The sequence below is a fragment of the Salmo salar genome, chromosome ssa12, assembly GCF_905237065.1.
Source record: "Salmo salar chromosome ssa12, Ssal_v3.1, whole genome shotgun sequence".
Lineage (NCBI taxonomy): Eukaryota > Metazoa > Chordata > Actinopteri > Salmoniformes > Salmonidae > Salmo > Salmo salar.
In genome coordinates, this window is record NC_059453.1 from 71045296 (window position 1) to 71064678 (window position 19383).

The 19383-nt window shown below is 41.7% G+C and overlaps 2 protein-coding genes across 7 annotated transcripts in view; both read left to right on the forward strand.

Annotated features, from left to right (window-relative positions):
- The first annotated feature begins 5182 nt into the window (after nucleotides 1–5182).
- LOC106565904 (60S ribosomal protein L22) lies at nucleotides 5183–14857 on the forward strand. Its single transcript, XM_014133578.2, is given in 5 exon segments — nucleotides 5183–5271; nucleotides 7299–7415; nucleotides 9912–10022; nucleotides 10024–10037; nucleotides 14668–14857. Coding segments are annotated over 5 exon segments (399 nt in total). The 5' UTR covers nucleotides 5183–5259; the 3' UTR covers nucleotides 14813–14857.
- Nucleotides 14858–16853: 1996 nt separating this feature from the next.
- Nucleotides 16854–19383, forward strand: part of LOC106565902 (chromodomain-helicase-DNA-binding protein 5) — a 48678-nt gene continuing 46148 nt past the window's right edge. For 5 of the 6 annotated variants that reach the window (XM_014133571.2, XM_014133574.2, XM_014133572.2 and 2 more), the window contains exon 1: nucleotides 16855–17770. In XM_014133571.2, coding sequence (XP_013989046.1) covers nucleotides 17704–17770 — 67 coding nt within the window. In that variant the 5' untranslated portion in view covers nucleotides 16855–17703. Of the gene's footprint in view, nucleotides 17771–19383 lie in introns of all 6 variants that reach the window. The other variant, XM_014133573.2, reaches the window with a different exon arrangement.

Here is a 19383-nt window from a genome sequence, read left to right on the forward strand (position 1 = left end):
CAATCTTTAAGTCATACCACAGATTCTCAATTGGATTGAGGTCTGGGTTTTGACGAGGCCATTCCAAGACATTTAAATGTTTCCCCTTAAACCACTCGAGTGTTGCTTTAGCAGTATGCTTCTGGTCATTGTCCTGCTGGAAGGTGAACCTCCGTCCCAGTCTCAAATCTCTGGAAGAGTGAAACAGGTTTCCCTCAAGAATATCCCTGTATTTAGCGCCATCCATCATTCCTTCAATTCTGACCAGTTTCCCAGTGGAAAAACATCCCCACAGCCTGATGCTGCCACCACCATGCTTTACTGTGGGGATGGTGTTCTTGGGGTGATGAGAGGTGTTGGATTTGCGCCAGACATAGCATTTTCCTTGATGGCCAAAAAGCTCAATTTTAGTCTCATCTGAACAGAGTACCTTCTTCCATATGTTTGAGGAGTCTCCCACATGCCTTTTGGCGAACACCAAACATGTTTGCTTATTTTGTTCTTTAAGCACTGATTTTTTTTATGGCCACTCTTCTGTAAAGCCCAACTTTGTGGAGCGTACAGCTTAAAGTGGTCTTATGGACAGATACTCCAATCTCCTCTGTGGAGCTTGCAGCTCCTTCAGGGTTATCTTTGGTCTCTTTGTTGCCTCTGATTAATGCCCTCCTTGCCTGGTCTGTGAGTTTTGGTGGGCGGCCCCTCTTGGCAGGTATGTTGTGGTGCCAAATTCTTTCAATTTTTTAAATAATGGATTTAATGGTGCTCTGTGGGATGTTCAAATTATCAGGTATTTTTTTATAACCCAACCCTGATCTGTACTTATCCACAACTTTGTCCCTGACCTGTTTGGAGAGCTCCTTGGTCTTCATGGTGCCGCTTGCTTGGTGGTGCCTCTTGCTTAGTGGTGTTGCAGACTCTGGGGCCGTTCGGAACAGGTGTGTGAAAATACAGTTGAAGTCGGAAGTTTACATACACTTAGGTTGGAATCATTAAAACTCGTTTTTCAACCACTCCACAAATTTCTTGTTAACAAACTATAGTTTTGGCAAGTCGGTTAGGACATCTACTTTGTGCATGACACAAGTAATCTTTCCAACAATTGTTTACAGATAAATTATTTTACTTATAATTCACTGTATCACAATTCAAGTGGGTCAGAAGTTTGCATACACTAAGTTGACTGTGCCTTTAAAAGCTTGGAAAATTCCAGAAAATTATGTCATGGCTTTAGAAGCTTCTGATAGGCTAATTGACATAATTTGAGTCAATTGGAGGTGTACCTGTGGATGTATTTCAAGGCCTACCTTCAAACTCAGTGCCTCTTTGCTTGACATCATGGGAAAATCAAAAGAAATCAGCCAAGACCTCAGAAAGAAATTGTAGACCTCCACATGTCTGTTTCATCCTTGGGAGCAATTTCCAAATGCCTGAAGGTACCACGTTCATCTGTACAAACAATAGTACGCAACTATAAACACCATGGGACCACGCAGCCGTCATACCGCTCAGGAACGAGACGCGTTCTGTCTCCTAGAGATTAACATACTTTGGTGCAAATCAATCCCAGAACAACAGCAAAGGACCTTGTGAAGATGCTGGAGGAAACGGGTACAAAAGTATTTATATTCACAGTAAAACGAGTCCTATATCAACATAACCTGAAAGGCCGCTCAGCAAGGAAGAAGCCACTGCTCCAAAACCGCCATAAAAGAGCCAGACTACGGTTTGCAACTGCACATGGGGACAAAGATTGTACTTTTTGGAGATATGTCCTCTGGTCTGATGAAACAAAAATATAACTGTTTGGCCATAATGACCATCGTTATGTTTGGAGGACAAAGATGTGGGGTTGCTTTGCTGCAGGAGGGACTGGTGGACTTCACAAAATAGATGGCATCATGAGGTAGGAAAGTTATGTGGATATATTGAAGCAACATCTAAAGACATCAGTCACAAAGTTAAAGCTTGGTCGCAAATGGGTCTTCCAAATGGACAATGACCCCAAGCATACTTCCAAAGTTGTGGCAAAATGGCTTAAGGACAATAAAGTCAAGCGTATTGGAGTGGCCATCACAAAGCCCTGACCTCAATACTATAGAAAATTTGTGGGCAGAACTGAAAAAGCATGTGCGAGCAAGGAGGCCTACAAACCTGACTCAGTTACACCAGCTCTGTCAGGAGGAATGGGCCAAAATTCACCCAACTTATTGTGGGAAGCTTGCTGAAGGCTACCTGAAACATTTGACGTTTGAGTGTAAGTAAACTTCTGCCAGGAGACCGCTACCTGCCCGAATGCGTAGTGCCAACTGTAAAGTTTGGTGGAGGAATAATGGTCTGGGGCTGTTTTTCATGGTTTTGACTAAGCCCCTTAATTCCAGTGAAGGGAGATCTTAACACTATGGCATATAATGACATTCTAGAATATTCTGTGCTTTCCAGTACACTAACGCTTATAAGAAATCCCGCTACGCCTTCCAACGAACCATCAAACAGGCAAAGCGTCGATACAGGGCTAAGATCAAATCCTACTACACCGGCTCTGATGCACATCAGATGTGGCAGGGCTTGCAAACTATCACGGATTACAAAGGGAAACCCAGACACGAGCCGCCCAGTGACGTGAGCCTACCACACCAGCTAAATGCATTCTACGCTCGTTTTGAGGCAAGCAATGCTGAACCATGCGTGAGAGCACCAGCTGTTCCAGACGACTGTGTGATCACTCTCCGTAGCCAATGTGAGTAAGACCTTTAAACTAGTTATTATTTACAGACAGATTATCAGGACGCATGCGCTGGCCAGCTGACAAGTCTATTCACAGATATTTTCAACCTCTGCCTGACCCAGTCTGTAATACCTACCTGTTTCAAGGAGACCACCATAGTCCCTATGCCCAAGAACACCAAGGTAACCTGTCTAAATGACTATCGCTCCGTAGCACTCAGATCTAGAGCCATGAAATGCTTTGAAAGGCTGGTCATACCCCACAACATCATCACAGACACCTTGGAGCCACTCCAATTTGCTTACCGCCCCAACAGATGCACAGATGATGCAATCTCTATTGCACTCCACACTGCCCTTTCCCACCTGGACAAAAGGAACACCTATGTGAGAATGCTGTTCATTGACTACAGCTCAGCGTTCAACACCATAGTGCCCTTGAAGCTCATCACTAAGCTAAGGTCCCTGGGACTGAACACCTCCCTCTGCAACTTGACCCTGGACTTCCCGGCGGGCCGCACACTGGTGGTGAGGATAGACAATGACAAATCCGCCATGCTGACCCTCAACACGGGGGCCATTCAGGTGTGCGTGCTTAGTCCCCTCCTGTACTCCCTGTTCACCCACGACTGTATGGCCGCGCACAACTCCAACGCCATCCCTTTAGTTTTCAGATGACACAACAGTGATAGGCCTGATATAATGAAATCAAAATGTATTGTTCACATGCAGATGTTATTGCAGGTGTAGCAAAATGCTTGTAACTACGATGACTACTGACTATGATGAGAAAGCCTATAGGGAGGTGGTCAGAGACCTGGCAGTGTGATGCCAGGACAACAACCTCTCCCTCAATGTCAGTAAGACAAAGGAGCTGATCTTGGACTACAGGAAACGGAGGGCTGAGCACAGGGCTGCTGCAACTTCGACAGGGCCGTAGCGGAGAGTAGAGAGCTTCAAGTTCCTCGGTGTCCACATCACTAAAGATCTATCATTGTCCAAACACACCAACACTGTCGTGAAAAAGGCACAACAACACCTTTTCCCCCACAGGAGGCTGAAAAGCTTTGGCATGCGTTCTCAGACCCTCAATATTCTACAGTTGCACCATTGAGAGCATCTTGACTGGCTGCATCACGGCTTGGTATGACAACTGCTTGGTATCCGACCGCAAGCCACTATAGAGGGTAGTTTGTACAGTCCAGTACATCACTGCAGCCGAGCTCCCTGCCATCCAGGTCCTCTATACCAGGCAGTGTCAGAGGAAGACCCCATAAAATGTCAGACTCCAGCCACCCAAGCCATAGACTGTTCTCTCTGCTACCGCACGGCAAGCCATCAGAACCCTGAACAGCTTCTACCCCCATCCCATAAGACTTCTAAACAAGACTCTCAAATGGCTACCCAGACTACCTGCATTGGCCCTCAGAGTGGGGGACTGGGGGTGGTGCCAAAGGTGCTACCATACTGTTACAGATGACAAAAGGGAAATCATATATTGTTGCCATGTCAGCAGGAGGAAAAATACCTCTAATATTTAATAATCTCCCCTTGATTAACCAGGAAGTTGGGATAGAATGGGTATCATCACCAACCCGTATTCTGCAGTCTTAGAAATGTTGAAATGAGGGCAGGCTTTTTGGCTCAATTGTAGAGAAAAGCTATCTGGCTTGAGCAACTCAAATCAAATGTTATTTGTCACATGCGCCAAATACAACAGGTGTAGACCTTACAGTGAAATGCTTACTCACAAGCCCTTAACCAACAATGCAGTTTTAAGTCTGGGTAGACATTTGATTAGATGTTCAGCAGTCTTATGGCTTGGGGGTAGAGGCTGTTTAGAAGCCTCTTGGCCTAGACTTGGTGCAACGGTACCGCGTTTCATGTGGTAGCAGAGAGAACACTCTATGACTAGGGTGGCTGGAGTCTTTGACAATTTTTTGGGCCTTCCTCTGACACCACCTGGTATAAAGGTCCTGGATGGCAGGAAGCTTGGCCCCAGTGATATAATGGGCAGTACGCACTACCCTCTGTAGTGGCTTGACGTTGGAGTCAGAGCAGTTGCCATACCAGGCAGTGATGCAACCAACCAGGATGCTCTTGATGGTGCAGCTGTAGAGCCTTTTGAGGACCCTAAATCAAAAGGATTTAGAGAATACCTGTAGCCTGGAGCAATGTATTTAGAACTCTAAGCATATGGCTCTGCTGTAGCCCACATCTGCTGTAGCCCACATATGCCTGTTGACTCTAATAATTGTGGAGTAGTCCTACTCTCAAAATTGGGTTCCTAGATGATTTCAGCTGATCCGTAGCTGAAGTGTAGAAAGATGATACAACTGTTTTTCACAAATAATACTTTTAGCAGAAAAATAAGTAAAAATAAATAAAATGATGATAAGAAAACTAAGTCAGAAACATCTTACTCTAACTGGGGGCAAAGAATATCTCCAGGCTGAATCTATCCCCGATTCATGGATTTCATCTATTTATCTAGACCGGATATAGGGTTGTTATAAACCCCGCCTCTTCCTTTCTGGACAAGAATCGTTGGCCAACATGGCTCCGATTGTGAGTACTCACGGGTGAAATATGTTGTATAGCTAACTATAAGACTTGTTTTTTTTATTGTACTTGATGTGCACGTAATAAATCCATATTGGACTGTGTTTCCGTGAGGCCAAATAAGTAAAGGAGTACCAATAAATTGCTTTGTTTACCAGTTGGGCCTGCACCCAATGAACCACGTTGTAGCAATTTAGTTAATGCGTTACCTAGCTAGTCGGCAACTGTAACTTAAACGTGAACCATCGGCAAACCAGCTGGCAATGCACTAGATAGAAGTTGTCGTGCTAAAGGAAATCCGATTAATGGCACTTTTAAAATAAAAATAAAATAACGTTGGGCCCTGTTTCCCAAAAGCGTCAGTCAGCATGTGTCGGTTCGAATTTGGTTAAGCGAACCAGACGAGTGTGCTCGCATACTAAATTTAAGATCTAAGACCTTCGCTTGAAAAACGAGAAAGAACCGGCAATAGTACCTTGTCCATATTGTGCGCCGTAGTCAGTAATACACTTCCTCAAAATAGTCTGAATTAATCGAAGGGTGCGTTCGTATAGTTACTCTGGCGATCTACTCCGATTCAGAGCGCACTCGTTTGAGTGCCAGAGTGCAAAATAACAGATTAATTTACGAACGTGCAACACCCGTCGAATATGACTGGTGTCAGTAAATGTAGAATTAAAACGTCATTAAATTGTTGCCAGCAGTACAGTTGGTCACCAACGCTGTAGATAACATCAACAGCCAAACTAGCTCTTCTAGGGTGGGTAAAATGGTCAGTGAGGTGTTCTCTCATTTGTGACTGGAAGTAACTAGCCAACTTTATCCAGCTAGCTTGGGTACTTGACTGGCCAAATTTGGGCTGTGCACGACCACTTGAAAAACCTTTTATTTAACTAGACAAGTCAGTTAAGAATGAGTTCTTATTTACAATGGCGGCCAAACCGGACGATGCTGAGCCAATTGTGTGCCGCTCTATGGGACTCCCGATTATGTCCTTTTGTGATACAGCCCGGGATCGAACCAGGGTCTGTAATGACACCTCTAGCACTGAGATCGAGTGCCTTAGACCGATGCGCCGCTTGGGAGTAGAACTTGCGGGAACACCAAAATGAACAGAAACGTTACAAAATGTCATATATGCACAAACTGATGGGAATAATGCGTGGACGCCTTTAAGTACATCGCTAGAACCATTGAGCTCAACGGTTCTAACGATATACTTAAGCCTTTGGGAATTATTATATCAGTACACTATACTGAATAATTATATCAGTACACTCATAACAACCTATGCATTACGAAACTTCTATTATATCAAATAAGACCATGTGGCTAAATTGGGAGAGCATGGCGCTTGCAACACCAGGGGTGGTTTCGATTTCCACGGGGCACCAGCACAACAACAAAAAATCCACTCACTACTGTTAAGTAGCTCAGGATAAGAGCGTCTGCTAAATTACAAAATGTAAGAATTTTTTTAACTAGTTGTTGACCAAATTCAACACCGTCTCATTGACTTCCATACAAAAACTCCTAGCTTGGTGAGGGGGAAAAAACCGACACCTGCTGGAGAAAGATTTTGAGCCCAGTTATCCCTCTCGCTTTGCCTCTTCCTGTTTTTAAAAACCAAGCACCAAAGACAGTACAGTATGCAGATTGGTAGAAATTGCTTCTGTAAATAAGAATTTGTTCTTAACTGACTTGCCTAGTTAAATAAAGATCAAATAAGTGTAAAAAAAACCCCACTGTGCTTGCACATTAGATACTTAAACGAAACCGTCAGTGGTGTATTCATAATGCCAACTCTGTTACAAAATGTTTTGCACCAGAAAACATTTACTCCAAACGGAAATCGTTTTGCAACAAAAACAAGTTTCTATTGGACAAATTCGGGTAGGTCCCTCCCTGTTCCGTTTGGTTCTTAAATGGTAAACGATTTCCTTTGCATGACGAAATGAATACACCCCTGGTGTAGTCTCAGTATTTATCAAGTCATTTGGAATAATGTTAGCCCCTCTGCAATGTCTTGACAGAAGAAGCAGGTCATCAAAAAGACCAAAACAGGTGGCAAGAAGAAGAAGCAGGTCCTGAAGTTCACCCTGGACTGCACTCACCCAGTGGAGGATGGCATCATGGATGCTGCCAACTTTGTAAGTAGCCGATGTTAGAGAATAATAACATGCAATATCCTATGGCTGGGAATTGCCACGAAGTTCACAATATGATATTGCAATACTTAAATGCCGATACCATATTATTGCTTTTCTCACTATTCTATATGTCTTGCGATTCGATACTATTATTGCGAGTGATGTACCAAACATATTTCTCACTGTATATCTGTTGCAAAGAGATGAGAGAAAATGAGTTTTGATCAGTCATGGAAATAAGTTCTATAAACATGTTGGCTCCCTATTTTAAAATGAAGAAGAACAAGCCTTGAGATGAAAAATACCAGTGTTTTGGCACAGGCACAGCCGACTACCACTAGCTAATGCTACCTACCCATGTGTTGGTCCCATGTTTCATGAGCATTACTTATTCAACAGCAGTCAAGGTTGTTCTGGCTCTGAGGCCTATAATGCGCTAATGTATTGTTAAGTGGACAATATGGAATGTTTTTTAATTTATAGACTAATCAACACTGATTTTACAGGTGTGTGAGTTCGCTGATGCTCTCTATTGGCCTATATGTCCATTCAGAAAGTTTCCTAAAGTAGCCTGTCTGAACTCCATCTCTTTAATAAGAATCAAACACTCCTGTCATGATGTAATCTTGTGAAAGGCCTATTTTCAGTAGCTTAGACTACATTATTTGTCTCATTACGGCGTCTTCTCTTTGAAGAACCACCCCCGAACGGTTATGTCGGTGACAGTGTTCATTGGCCTGGCCAATTACTATGACCTCAAATTTCAACACTGGCACAGCCCTAATTGTAATGTTATTTTTGTTGTTGATGAGTTACTCTGGTGATGGGAGGATAAACTGCATTAAGTAATTAGCCTAGGCACAGAGGCCTGCTAGCCAGCTGCATAGAAAGATGGATGGGACACATTTGCAATTCACTGGTATTTAGCTATGTTTTTATTGATTTGTAATGCTTTAGCCACTGAATTCTAGTAGTTTTTACTTGAAAGAATAAAACATCGATCACAAAATGTGTCACTTGCACAATACAGCTAATTCCGCACAGCACTGCATCCCGCGCGGCTTGTAGCCTCAGCGAACGGCGTGGGGCACTAGCATTAATCGTGGGGGTTGTGAAACATGAATTTGGACCAATCCCCGACAACCCATATATCAAAACTTGGTTACTAAGCTCTACTTTGCAACCTTCTGATTGTTTTGTCTCTAACATTTGAATGACAGTAGTGATGAAAACCTTATTACTTTATATTTCTGTTAAAAGATGTCCGATGACTGAAACACCCTCAGGACTTTCCCACACTTCTTGGAAATACAATGTTGCATCGGTCTTACAGTGATATGTTTAGGAATACTCATCGCAAAGAGCAAATATGAAAACAGATTTGGAAAGTGTCCCACAGATCTGAATGTTCTTAGCATGGCACCTGCTTTACATTTGGATTCTACCCCCAAAATATATTTCTGGGGGTAGAATCCATTGTTGCGTCAACCTAACACCATAATAATATCGGCGAAATTTAACTATCGATTGTATTGCTTTTACATTTTTTAGCACTACAATATCCTATTAAATATGTCTTACTTTATTACTAGAGCAGGGCCCTATCACCTATTTCAATGTACACATTGCATGGCATGAATGATTCATAATCCAGATACTCCTGGTTTATCCACGTTATGCTGATACTGGCCTGTCTTCAATGTAGTAACGCAACAACTGTAATGGGTAGTGGGGTATGATATTTTGCAGTTGGTGTGTTACACCACAGACAATTAGGATTCAGATTAGTGCTGAGCGATTAGGGGTTTAAGGTTGGTTTCGGTTGGATTATAAACAAATAATCACGTTTTTTTGGTTTCAATTATTTTTATGTGGGTTGACTGCTCTAATAACACTGAATAAAAGTCAGATGATGGTGGTGACTGCCCATTACTGGTTATCACTTACTAACCATCATTTATTCACTTTATTTTACTTTAATAAAATATTTGTTTTATGTTATGACGTATCGGTACTTTAAACTAACAGATTGTTTGTTGGTCAGCTTGGGCCCAGGTTATTTACAGTTGTGAAACGTGAATGCTATTTGTGGCTAGCATTAATGCAAGGTGATTCGGTACATCTGGGCTTTATTTAATGGGGGTCAGGGTTCAAATTATACATTGACTCTTGGCTAGCCCCGAAGTGTTTTGGGGGTGCCCGGCGTATCCTGATAGTTGCAATGACACTTGTACTTGTCTTCTCTTACTAGCACTGATTTCGCTGTTAGCTGCTTTGAAGAACTTTGAGTTAGTATGACTGTGATATGTGGTTGTCGAACCTAACTAAAGTTAAATGAGTTAACTGTAAATTCCTCTGAATTAGAGTGTCTACTAAATGTTTAACATGTAAATTATATTGACAGAATATTTGCAGCAGTATGTAGCAGTCATTACAGCTAGTATCCATATTTGGGAGAAAGACTGTCCTAAAATACACCTTTGTCTTGTTGGTTAGGAGCAATTCCTGCAGGAGCGCATCAAGGTCAACGGTAAAGCTGGGAACCTGGGTGGTGGTGTGGTGTCCATTGAGAGGAGCAAGAGCAAAATCTCTGTGAATTCTGAAGTGCCCATTCTCCAAAAGGTATGTTTGAATCAAATCTTGATTTATCTTTTGAATTGCCCTGCTTGCAATGTGATGTGCCGAGCAACATCACTTTCCATTTTATGTTGTGTTGTCTGATGGAGGGACTTGGTTTGTCTCCACAGTTATGCATGTAAGGGTTATTGCATTCTCACCTGTTCAATTAGGAAGTTGGAGCCTTCTTTTGCTTTATGTGATGTTTTCTATGTTGCTTCCTGTTATGGGGTCATGGCATTGTTTTGTAATCGATGTTAGGCCTTTATTGGTTTTATTTTTTGCCTGATGGACAGTCTGGAGCAAATCCATGTATAATATATTTTTTGAAGTGCTCTTAAAGTGATTAGCGTTTGAAATAAGGTCTGAGACTCATAAAATACTATCATTAGGCGGACTGAGATGTACATGAATAGAAAAGGTTAAGAGACATGGATAGAACGCATGTTATTTTTGGACTTCAGTCAGTTTTATTTCCACAAGTGGAGATGCTGTGATCTGATCAATGACTCCAGCAGTGAACATTATTTTTGTCAGTTCTATAAAAAAAAAAATGTTTCCATGTCACCATGTATCCTCAGACATTCATTGATTATTAAGCACCTTCTGAAGCTATATTTAGCCTTATATGGCATGAAATTATAGAACACTAGCAACACCCCCCACCTGGTAATTAATTGGACATTTATAATTTATAATAATGGATTTATTTTATATTGTGCTTTTCATAACAAGAACAATCTCAACGTTGCTTTAAAAACAAAATTGGGGATCTGGCAGTTCTTGGGTGATTGTCTTCCATATCCTCCGATGACAGGCAGTTTGGAAAGGTACAGTTGAAGTCAGAAGTTTACATACACTTAGGTTGGAGTCATTAAAACTTGTTTTTCAACCACTCCACAAATGTCTTGTTAACAAACTATAGTTTGTGCAAGTCGGTTAGGACATTGCTTGTGTCATGCACAAAGTAAATCTTCCAACAATTGTTTACAGACAGATTATTTCACTTATAATTCACTGTATCACAATTAGTGGGTCAGAAGTTTACATACACTAAGTTGACTGTGCCTTTAAACAGCTTGGAAAATTCCAGAAAATTATGACATAACCTATCAGAAGCTTCTAAAGCCAATTGACATTATTTGAGTCAATAGGTGTACCTGTGGATGTATTTCAAGGCCTACCTTCAAACTCAGTGCCTCTTTGCTTAACATCATGGGAAAATCAAAAGATATCAGCCAAGACCTCAGAAAAAAAAATTGTAGACCTCAGAGTCTGGTTCATCCTTGGAAGCACTTTCCAAATGCCTGAAGGTACCATGTTGATCTGTACAAACTATAGTATGCAAGTATAAACACCATGGGACCAAGCAGCCGTCATACCGCTCAGGAAGGAGATGCATTATGTCTCCTAGAGATGAACATACTTTGGTGCGAAAAGTGCAAATCAATCCCAGAACAGCAATGGACCTTGTGAAGATGCTGGAGGAAACGGGTACAAAGGTATCTATATCCACAGTAAAACGAGTTCTATATCGACATAACCTGAAAGGCCGCTCAGCAAGGAAGAAGCCACTGCTCCAAAACCGCCATAAAAAAAGCCAGACTACAGTTTGCAACTGCACATGGGGACAAAGATTGTACTTTTTGGAGAAATGTCCTCTGGACTGATGAAACAAAAATTGAACTGTTTGACCATAATGACCATTGTTATGTTTGGAGGAAAAGGGGGGAGGCTTGCAAGCCGAAGATCACCATCCCAACCGTGAAGCATGGGGGTGGCAGCAGCATGTTGTGGGGGTGCTTTGCTGCAGGAGGGACTGGTGCACTTAACAAAATAGATGGCATCATGAGGTAGGAAAATTGTGGATATATTGAAGCAACATCTCAAGACATCAGTCAGGAAGTTAAAGCTTGGTTGCAAATGGGTCTTCCAAATGGACAATGACCCCAAGCATACTTCCAAAGTTGTGGCAAAATGGTTTAAGGACAACAAAGTCAAGGTATTGGAGTGGCCATCACAAAGCCCTGACCTCAATCCTATAGAAAATTTGTGGGCAGAACTGAAAGAGCGTGTGCGAGCAAGGAGGCCTACAAACCTGACTCAGTTACACCAGCTCTGTCAGGAGGAATGGGCCAAAATTCACCCAACTTATTGTGGGAAGCTTGTGGAAGGCTACCCGACACATTTGACCCAAGTTAAACAATTTAAAGGCAATGCTACCAAATACTAATTGAGTGTATGTAAACTTCTGACCCACTGGGAATATGATGAACGAAATAAAAGCTGAAATAAATCATTCTCTCTACAATTCTGACATTTCACATTCTTAAAATAAAGTGGTGATCCTAACTGACGTAAGACAGGGATTTTTTACTAGGATTACATGTCAGGAATTGTGAAAATGAGTTTAAATGTATTTGTCTAAGGTGTATGTAAACTTCCGACTTCAACTGTATCTTGAGCGGAGGGAGCACCTGACTGGCCCCGTAGCTCTTGGGCACCTGGTCGTCGCCGACGTTCACAGCTCCTCCTCCTTTGGTAGGGTCAATTGTCCGCTACTGAAGTGAGGCACCCATCTAGGTGATGCATCGGCGACTCTAAAAGTGCCGATAAGACCACCACACCTCGGTAATAATCTGATACAGATCCCATACGAGGCAAGCCTCTGCATGCTCTCACCGCAGTCCACTTCCCAAGTGCTTTTGGTCTCTGAATATACTGCTAATACTCTCAACTATGGAACATAAAAAACCCTAAGAATTCCCATATTCCCTGTGGGATCATGGCACTTGCTTTTGGAAATTAAATATTTTGAATCAAATGTCCCCCTCTCATGTGGGCTGACTTATCTTTCAGGTCCTATATTTTAGGCCTAGTTGTTATTTGAGTCATTTTTATCCTTGCTTTTTTGCAGAGATCCTTTTTTAAATGTACTCCTCAACTGGCAGTGTCATTAAATAGTACCGGCAAAACACCAGTCTCCACGTGAACAGTGAAGTGACTCTGGGATGCTGACCTTCTAGGTAGAGTTGCAAAGAAAAAGCTGTAGCTCAGACTGGCCAATAAAAATAAAAGATTAAGATGGGCAAAAGTAGACACACACTGGACAGAGGAACTCGGCCTAGAAGGCCAGCATCCCGGAGTTGCCGCTTCACTGTTTTTTTGCGGGTACTATTTAATGAAGCTGCCAGTTGAGGACTTGTGAGGTGTCTGTTTCTCAAACTAGACATTCTAATGTACTTGTCCTCTTGCTCAGTTGTGCACGTGGGCCTCCAACTCTTTCCATTCTGGTTAGAACCAGTTTGCGCTGTTCTGTGAAGGGAGTAGTACACAGCGTTGTACGAGATCTTCAGTTTCTGGCAATTTCTCGCATGGAATAGCCTTCATTTCTCAGAACAAGAATAGACTGACGAGTTTCAGAAGAAAGTTCTTTGTTTCTAGCCATTTTGAGCCTGTAATCGAACCCACAAATGCTGATGCTCCAGATACTCAACTAGTCTAAAGAAAGCCCGTTTTTTTGCTTCTTTGATCAGAACCACAGTTTTCAGCTGTGCCAACATAATTGCAAAAGGGATTTCTAATGATCTATTAGCCTTTTAAAATTATAAACTTGGATTAGCTAACACAGCGTGGCCATTGGAACACAGGAGTCATGGTTGCTGATAATGGGCTTCTGTACGCCTATGTAGATATTCCATTAAAAAACAGCCGTTTCCAGCTACAATAGTCATTTACGACATTAACAATGTTTACACTGTATTTCTGATCAATTTGATGTTATTTTAATGGACAAAAAATGTGCTTTTCTTTCAAAAACAAGGACATTTCTTAGTGACCCCAAACTTTTGAACGGTAGTGTACATAAATAATATGTTAATTTCCCCATCAAATGTATTTGTTGCTGATAAAAGGCTGACCCCAAACTTTTGAACGGTTGTTTGTGTGTGTGTGTGTGTGTGTGTATATATATATATATATATATATTATTATTATTATCTTTTTTTTGTTTTGGAAATTGATCCACGGGCCTACAAAAGGGGGCAGCCAGTTTCCCATCCCTGCTTTATATAGATATTTGTATGTACAGTGTCTCTGATATGGATAGTCCAAAGTACTGAACCTAACAGATTGTTTGTTTGTCAGCTCGGGCCCAGGTTATTTACAGTTGTGAGACCTGAATGTCATTTGTGGCTAGCATTAATGCAAGGTGACTTGGTACATATGGGCCTAATTTAATGGGGGTCAGGGTTCAAATTATACATTGAATATTGGCTAGCACACAAGTGTTCTGGGGGTGCCCGACGTCCATCTTTGATAATTGCAGGGGGGGGGTCTCACATTTGATGTTTCAATTGTGAGGAGGGAGCCCTGATTTGTTATGGGGGTACAAATTGTTTAGAAAATTGCAGATAGAAAAGTTAAACATGGAGTTGATTCAATGTTCTGCATGTCATTTTGTCTGTTCTAATTGAACTTTCTGTAATGTTGCACCCTCCTGAATAAACCCCAGGCCTCGCCTGATAAGTTCTCAAAATATAAATCTAACAAATTTACAGTACATCTTTGTCACAGTGTAATTTTCAATGGGTTTTACATTGCTGACACTGCTGGTCTTTCCTCTCCTTTCTGACAGGTATTTGAAATATCTGACCAAGAAGTACCTGAAGAAGAACAACCTGAGGGACTGGCTGCGTGTGGTGGCCAACACCAAGGAGAGTTACGAACTGCGCTACTTCCAGATCAACCAGGATGAGGAGGAGGAGGAGGACGAAGATTAAATCCATGCCACTGTCTTTTGTCAATAAAATTTCTAAAGAACAAAAGCTTCTCACATGGTTTTATTTGCTGATTTGGGACTAAACCTGCATGTTTGAAAAAAAGTGTACCTACTCTTGCAATGAGCTGGTTAGACTTGAAAACCCATATTCTTTATAATGCAAAGATATTTGTGCTCTGTGCTTACATGGAGTTATCTGGGGATATATTGCAAGGAATGAAAATGAATTTGTTACCAAGGGCTTTCTACTTTGACAACACTCAACCTTGAAACTGACAGTTGATTGCATTCAGATTTAGTTGTGTGATAAGTTTGTACATAAAAATGATAATGATTCCATTTATCAATTAATGCTTCAAATATTGTGTGTTGGCTGAAATTACTTCTTGAATATGCTTTTAGATAAATGGCGGACTCTTAAAAATGACGTTTCCTTCATTTTATGTGGTCCATCCATAGAGTGTATGGGCAAAGATGGTTTAAATGAAGTTATGTAGAAACTCCAAAAGAAATCGCTGATCAAGCTTGCAGACGATGTCATGGTGATGTTGGCTGGCTAAGCACATGCGTAGAAACACGTCATTGGGTCTAATGGTCGTTTCTCAATGAACTGCGCATATGCAGGCCGTCCGTCACTCCGAAGAAAATGAAAACGTATCAGTCTATTTTATTTAACCAGGTAAGTAAGTTAAGAACCAATTCTTATTTACAATGACGGCCTAGCAAAAGGCTCCCTGTGGGGACGGGGAATTAAATAAAAATATAGGACAAAACACATCACGGCGAGAGACACCAAAACACTACATAAAAAAGAGACGTAAGACAACATAGTGTGACAGCACAAAACATGATACAAACATTATTGGGCAAAGACAACAGCACAAAGGGCAAGAAGGTAGAGACAATACATCACGTGAAGCAGCCACAACTGTCAGTAAGAGTGTCAATGATTGAGTCTTTGAATGAAGAGATGGAGATAAATCCAACTGGGCAGTTTTTTTTTTTTTTTTTTGCAGCTCGTTCCAGTCGCTAGCTGCAGCAAACTGAAAAGAGGGGCGACCCAGGTATGTGTGCGCTTTGGGACCAGAATGTGACTGGCAGAAAGGGTGGAGGATGAGGGCTGCAGTAGGTATCTCAGGAAGGAGGCCTAAGAGGGTTTTATAAATAATCATCAACCAGTGGGTCTTGTGACGTGTATACAGAGAAGACCACTTTACAGAGGAGTATAGAGTGCAGTGATGTGTCCTATAAGGAGCATTGGTGGCAAATCTGATGGCCGAATGGTAAAGAACATCTAGCTGCACCCTTACCTGCCTATCTATAAATTACGTATCCATAATCTATTAAGGGTAGGATGGTCATCTGAATCAGGGTTAGTTTGGCAGCTGGGGTGAAAGAGGAGCGATTACAATAGAGGAAACCAAGTCTAGATTTAACCTTAACCTGCAGCTTTGATATGTGCTGAGAGAAGGACAGTGTCCTGTCTAGCCATACTCCCAAGTACTTGTATGAGGTGACTACCTCAAGCTTTAAACCCTCAGAGGTAGTAATCACACTGGGGGGAGGGGGGCATTCTTCTTACCAAACCGCATGACCTTTGTTTTTGAGGTGTTCAGAACAAGGTTAAGGGCAGAGAAAGCTTGTTAGACTAAGGAAGCTTTGTTGTAGAGAGTTTAAAACAAAATCCTGGGAGGGGCCAGCTGAGTATAAGACTATCTGCATATAAATGAATGAGAGAGATGCCTACTTTCACGAGGTTGGAGTAATAACATGTTCAGGTACTTAAGACATTGTCTTGAATCAATGTGACTTTTAGATTTCAAGAAAATGAACTAAGGAAGAATGTGTCACTTCTCTCATTGACTTCTCAAACCCCGGTCTGTTCTGCCGACTGCTTCACAAGCTTTCCCGGAAGTATCGCGAGGTTGGACCTATGGGTTTAGAAACTCTGTGGTCTGATCACACGAGCGTCTTGTTCCCGCGGTGGTAACCTTGACAACTATTCAAGCAAGCGACTGCACTGGCTGCGCGCTTGCCAATAAACTGGATTTCTTGTCAGTGAAGGGAAGTTTGTTGAATGCATGCCTTTGCTAAATACTTTCTAAAACCGAAAGAAAATGGACTACAATACTTGAAATTGCAATTCAACCAAATCTACTGTAGGCTACAGTAATGTCACGAACGAATGCCCTCTCTCTAATGTAGGCCAGCTGATTGTTTACTTTGTAATATTCGCACTTCGGCACGCGTAGCCTACATCAATCAAGATACAATATAGGCAAAATTACCGCTACCTAAAATCGATATCATTATCGTTAAACGACGTAATTTTGGCGGTTATTCAAACCCAGTTTGACTTAGATCGATTGTTTTACAGGATACATGATTACGTTGCATTGAATCCATTTGAAACGACATGCAAAGTGGGGACTCGCGAGGGGATTGAATCCCCCCACCCCGGATACCCTGGTGTAACCTCAATTTCTTTGGACTTGCTTGGGAAAATGGGCAAAGCGACAGGCTGGTGGTGCACACAGTGGCATTGCTACTTGCAGCACTGCTCACGACTAGTAAAAGTGGTAACTAGGGGAGCATGCCTAACTAGTTGTGGTGAAAATTATGGGATGGATTGTCATGGCAACAGACCAGACGTCACAATTTGGGCATGTGTTCCATTTTTGTCTTTCTTATTTTCAGACTGGAGGACTTAGATAGTGAAGAGTGGGAAAGGAAACAGATTTTTTCCTACAAAAAGAAGGAAGCCATCTTTCTTGAAAATAAATTGTATTTACACAAGTATCATACAATTATTTTCCGGGAGGCACGAAGAGGTGAACAGAGGCATTTTCAGGGTTAACTTTCAGAGAGGTTTTTTTTTTGTATGCGATAAAGATGCCTGGGTCGTTAAGCAATGAAGACGAGGGACAAGACGACATGGATTTTGAAGACGAGATACCAGGTGAGGGAATGAAGTAAGGGGAGGGGGAGTTTCTTCCCTGAATATATTTTGCGCTGCTATACGCCTAGTTGAATGTGGGGGAAAGGGCTTGCCCTACGTTCTAGGAGAAAAGAGGAGGGTGGGGTGCAGTAAGCGGTCCAATTTTTTATTTTAGTACTCCCCGTTTTCCTCCGGCACAGGTTTGCAGGTGTCGCCACTGTGTCATCTTTAAATATGATATGGCCGAATGAAAAGCCGCCATCTGTGGTAGCCTACTGAAATGACCCGGTCCGAGAAAAGGACAGCCGCAGGCATCAGTGCGTTCGTGTGAAAAAAATATGAAAACCTCCGATGTTAGGCCACCCGAACTCCATTTTACTTTGACTGCAATCAGCATATATAGCCTACTTGATTTTTGTTATTAGATTTAGGCACATGCACAATTTTGTTGGTGCTGTTTTGAGGGTGCACCGTTTTATGCTCTTACCATAGAATGTTTTTTATTGTTTCTTTATGAGGTCAGAAGTTGCACCGATCGATCACATGCTGTGACAGCTGAATAAAAGGCATTCGATATCTATAAATGAATGTCAATAAACGTCCCATCTCACCCAGGTGCTACTGCCCCGTTATCTAAATTGTGCAGCTGTGTCCCAACTGTTTTGAGGCTCTTGTCCAAAGTCAGCAGTGGCCGCAGAGGTGCTGGGCTGTGACTATGAAAACACGTGTAACAGGAAAACAATGGTTTAGAACTGGGGTCCCCAATTACATTCAGCCATGGGCAGATTTTTCCTTGAGTGGATGGTCAGGGGACCCGAATATAGTTGTAAATAATTTGTACACTGCTAATTGACTGCAATAATCCCAAACAGTGCCGAAAGAAAGTATTCATACCCCATGATTTATTCCACATTTTGTTTTTAAGGCCTGAATTCAAAGTGGATTATATATATATATATATATATATATATATATATATATTATTTATTTATATTTTTCTAACCCATCTACACACAATACCCCACAATGACAAAGTGAAAACTTGATTTTATAAATACTTGCTAATTTATTGAAAATTAAATACAGAAATATCTAATTTACATAAGTATTCACACCACTGAGTCAACACTTTGTAGAAGCACCTTTTGCAGCGATTACAGATGTGTCTTTCTGGGTAAGTCTCTGAGCTTTCCACACCTGGATTGTTTGCCCATTATTCTTTTCAAAATTCTTCAAGCTCTGTCAAATTGTTTGTTGATCATTGCTAGACAACCATTTTTAGGTCTTGCCATAGATTTTCAAGTAGATTTAAGTCAAAACTGGAACTCGGCCACTCAGGATTATTCATGTCTTCTTGGTGTGCAACTCCAGTGTAGATTTGGCCTTGTGTTTTAGGTTATTGTCCTGCTGAAAGGTGAAATCATCTTCCAGTGTCCGGTGGAAAGCAGACTGAACCAGGTTTTCCTCTAGAATTTTGCCTGTGCTTAGCTCAATTCAGTACATTTTTTTCAATTCTGAAAAACTCCACGGATCTTAACGATTACAAGCATACCCATAACATGATGCAGCCACCACTATGCATGAAAATATGGAGAGTGTTACTCGGGAATGTGTTATATTGGATTTGCCCCAAA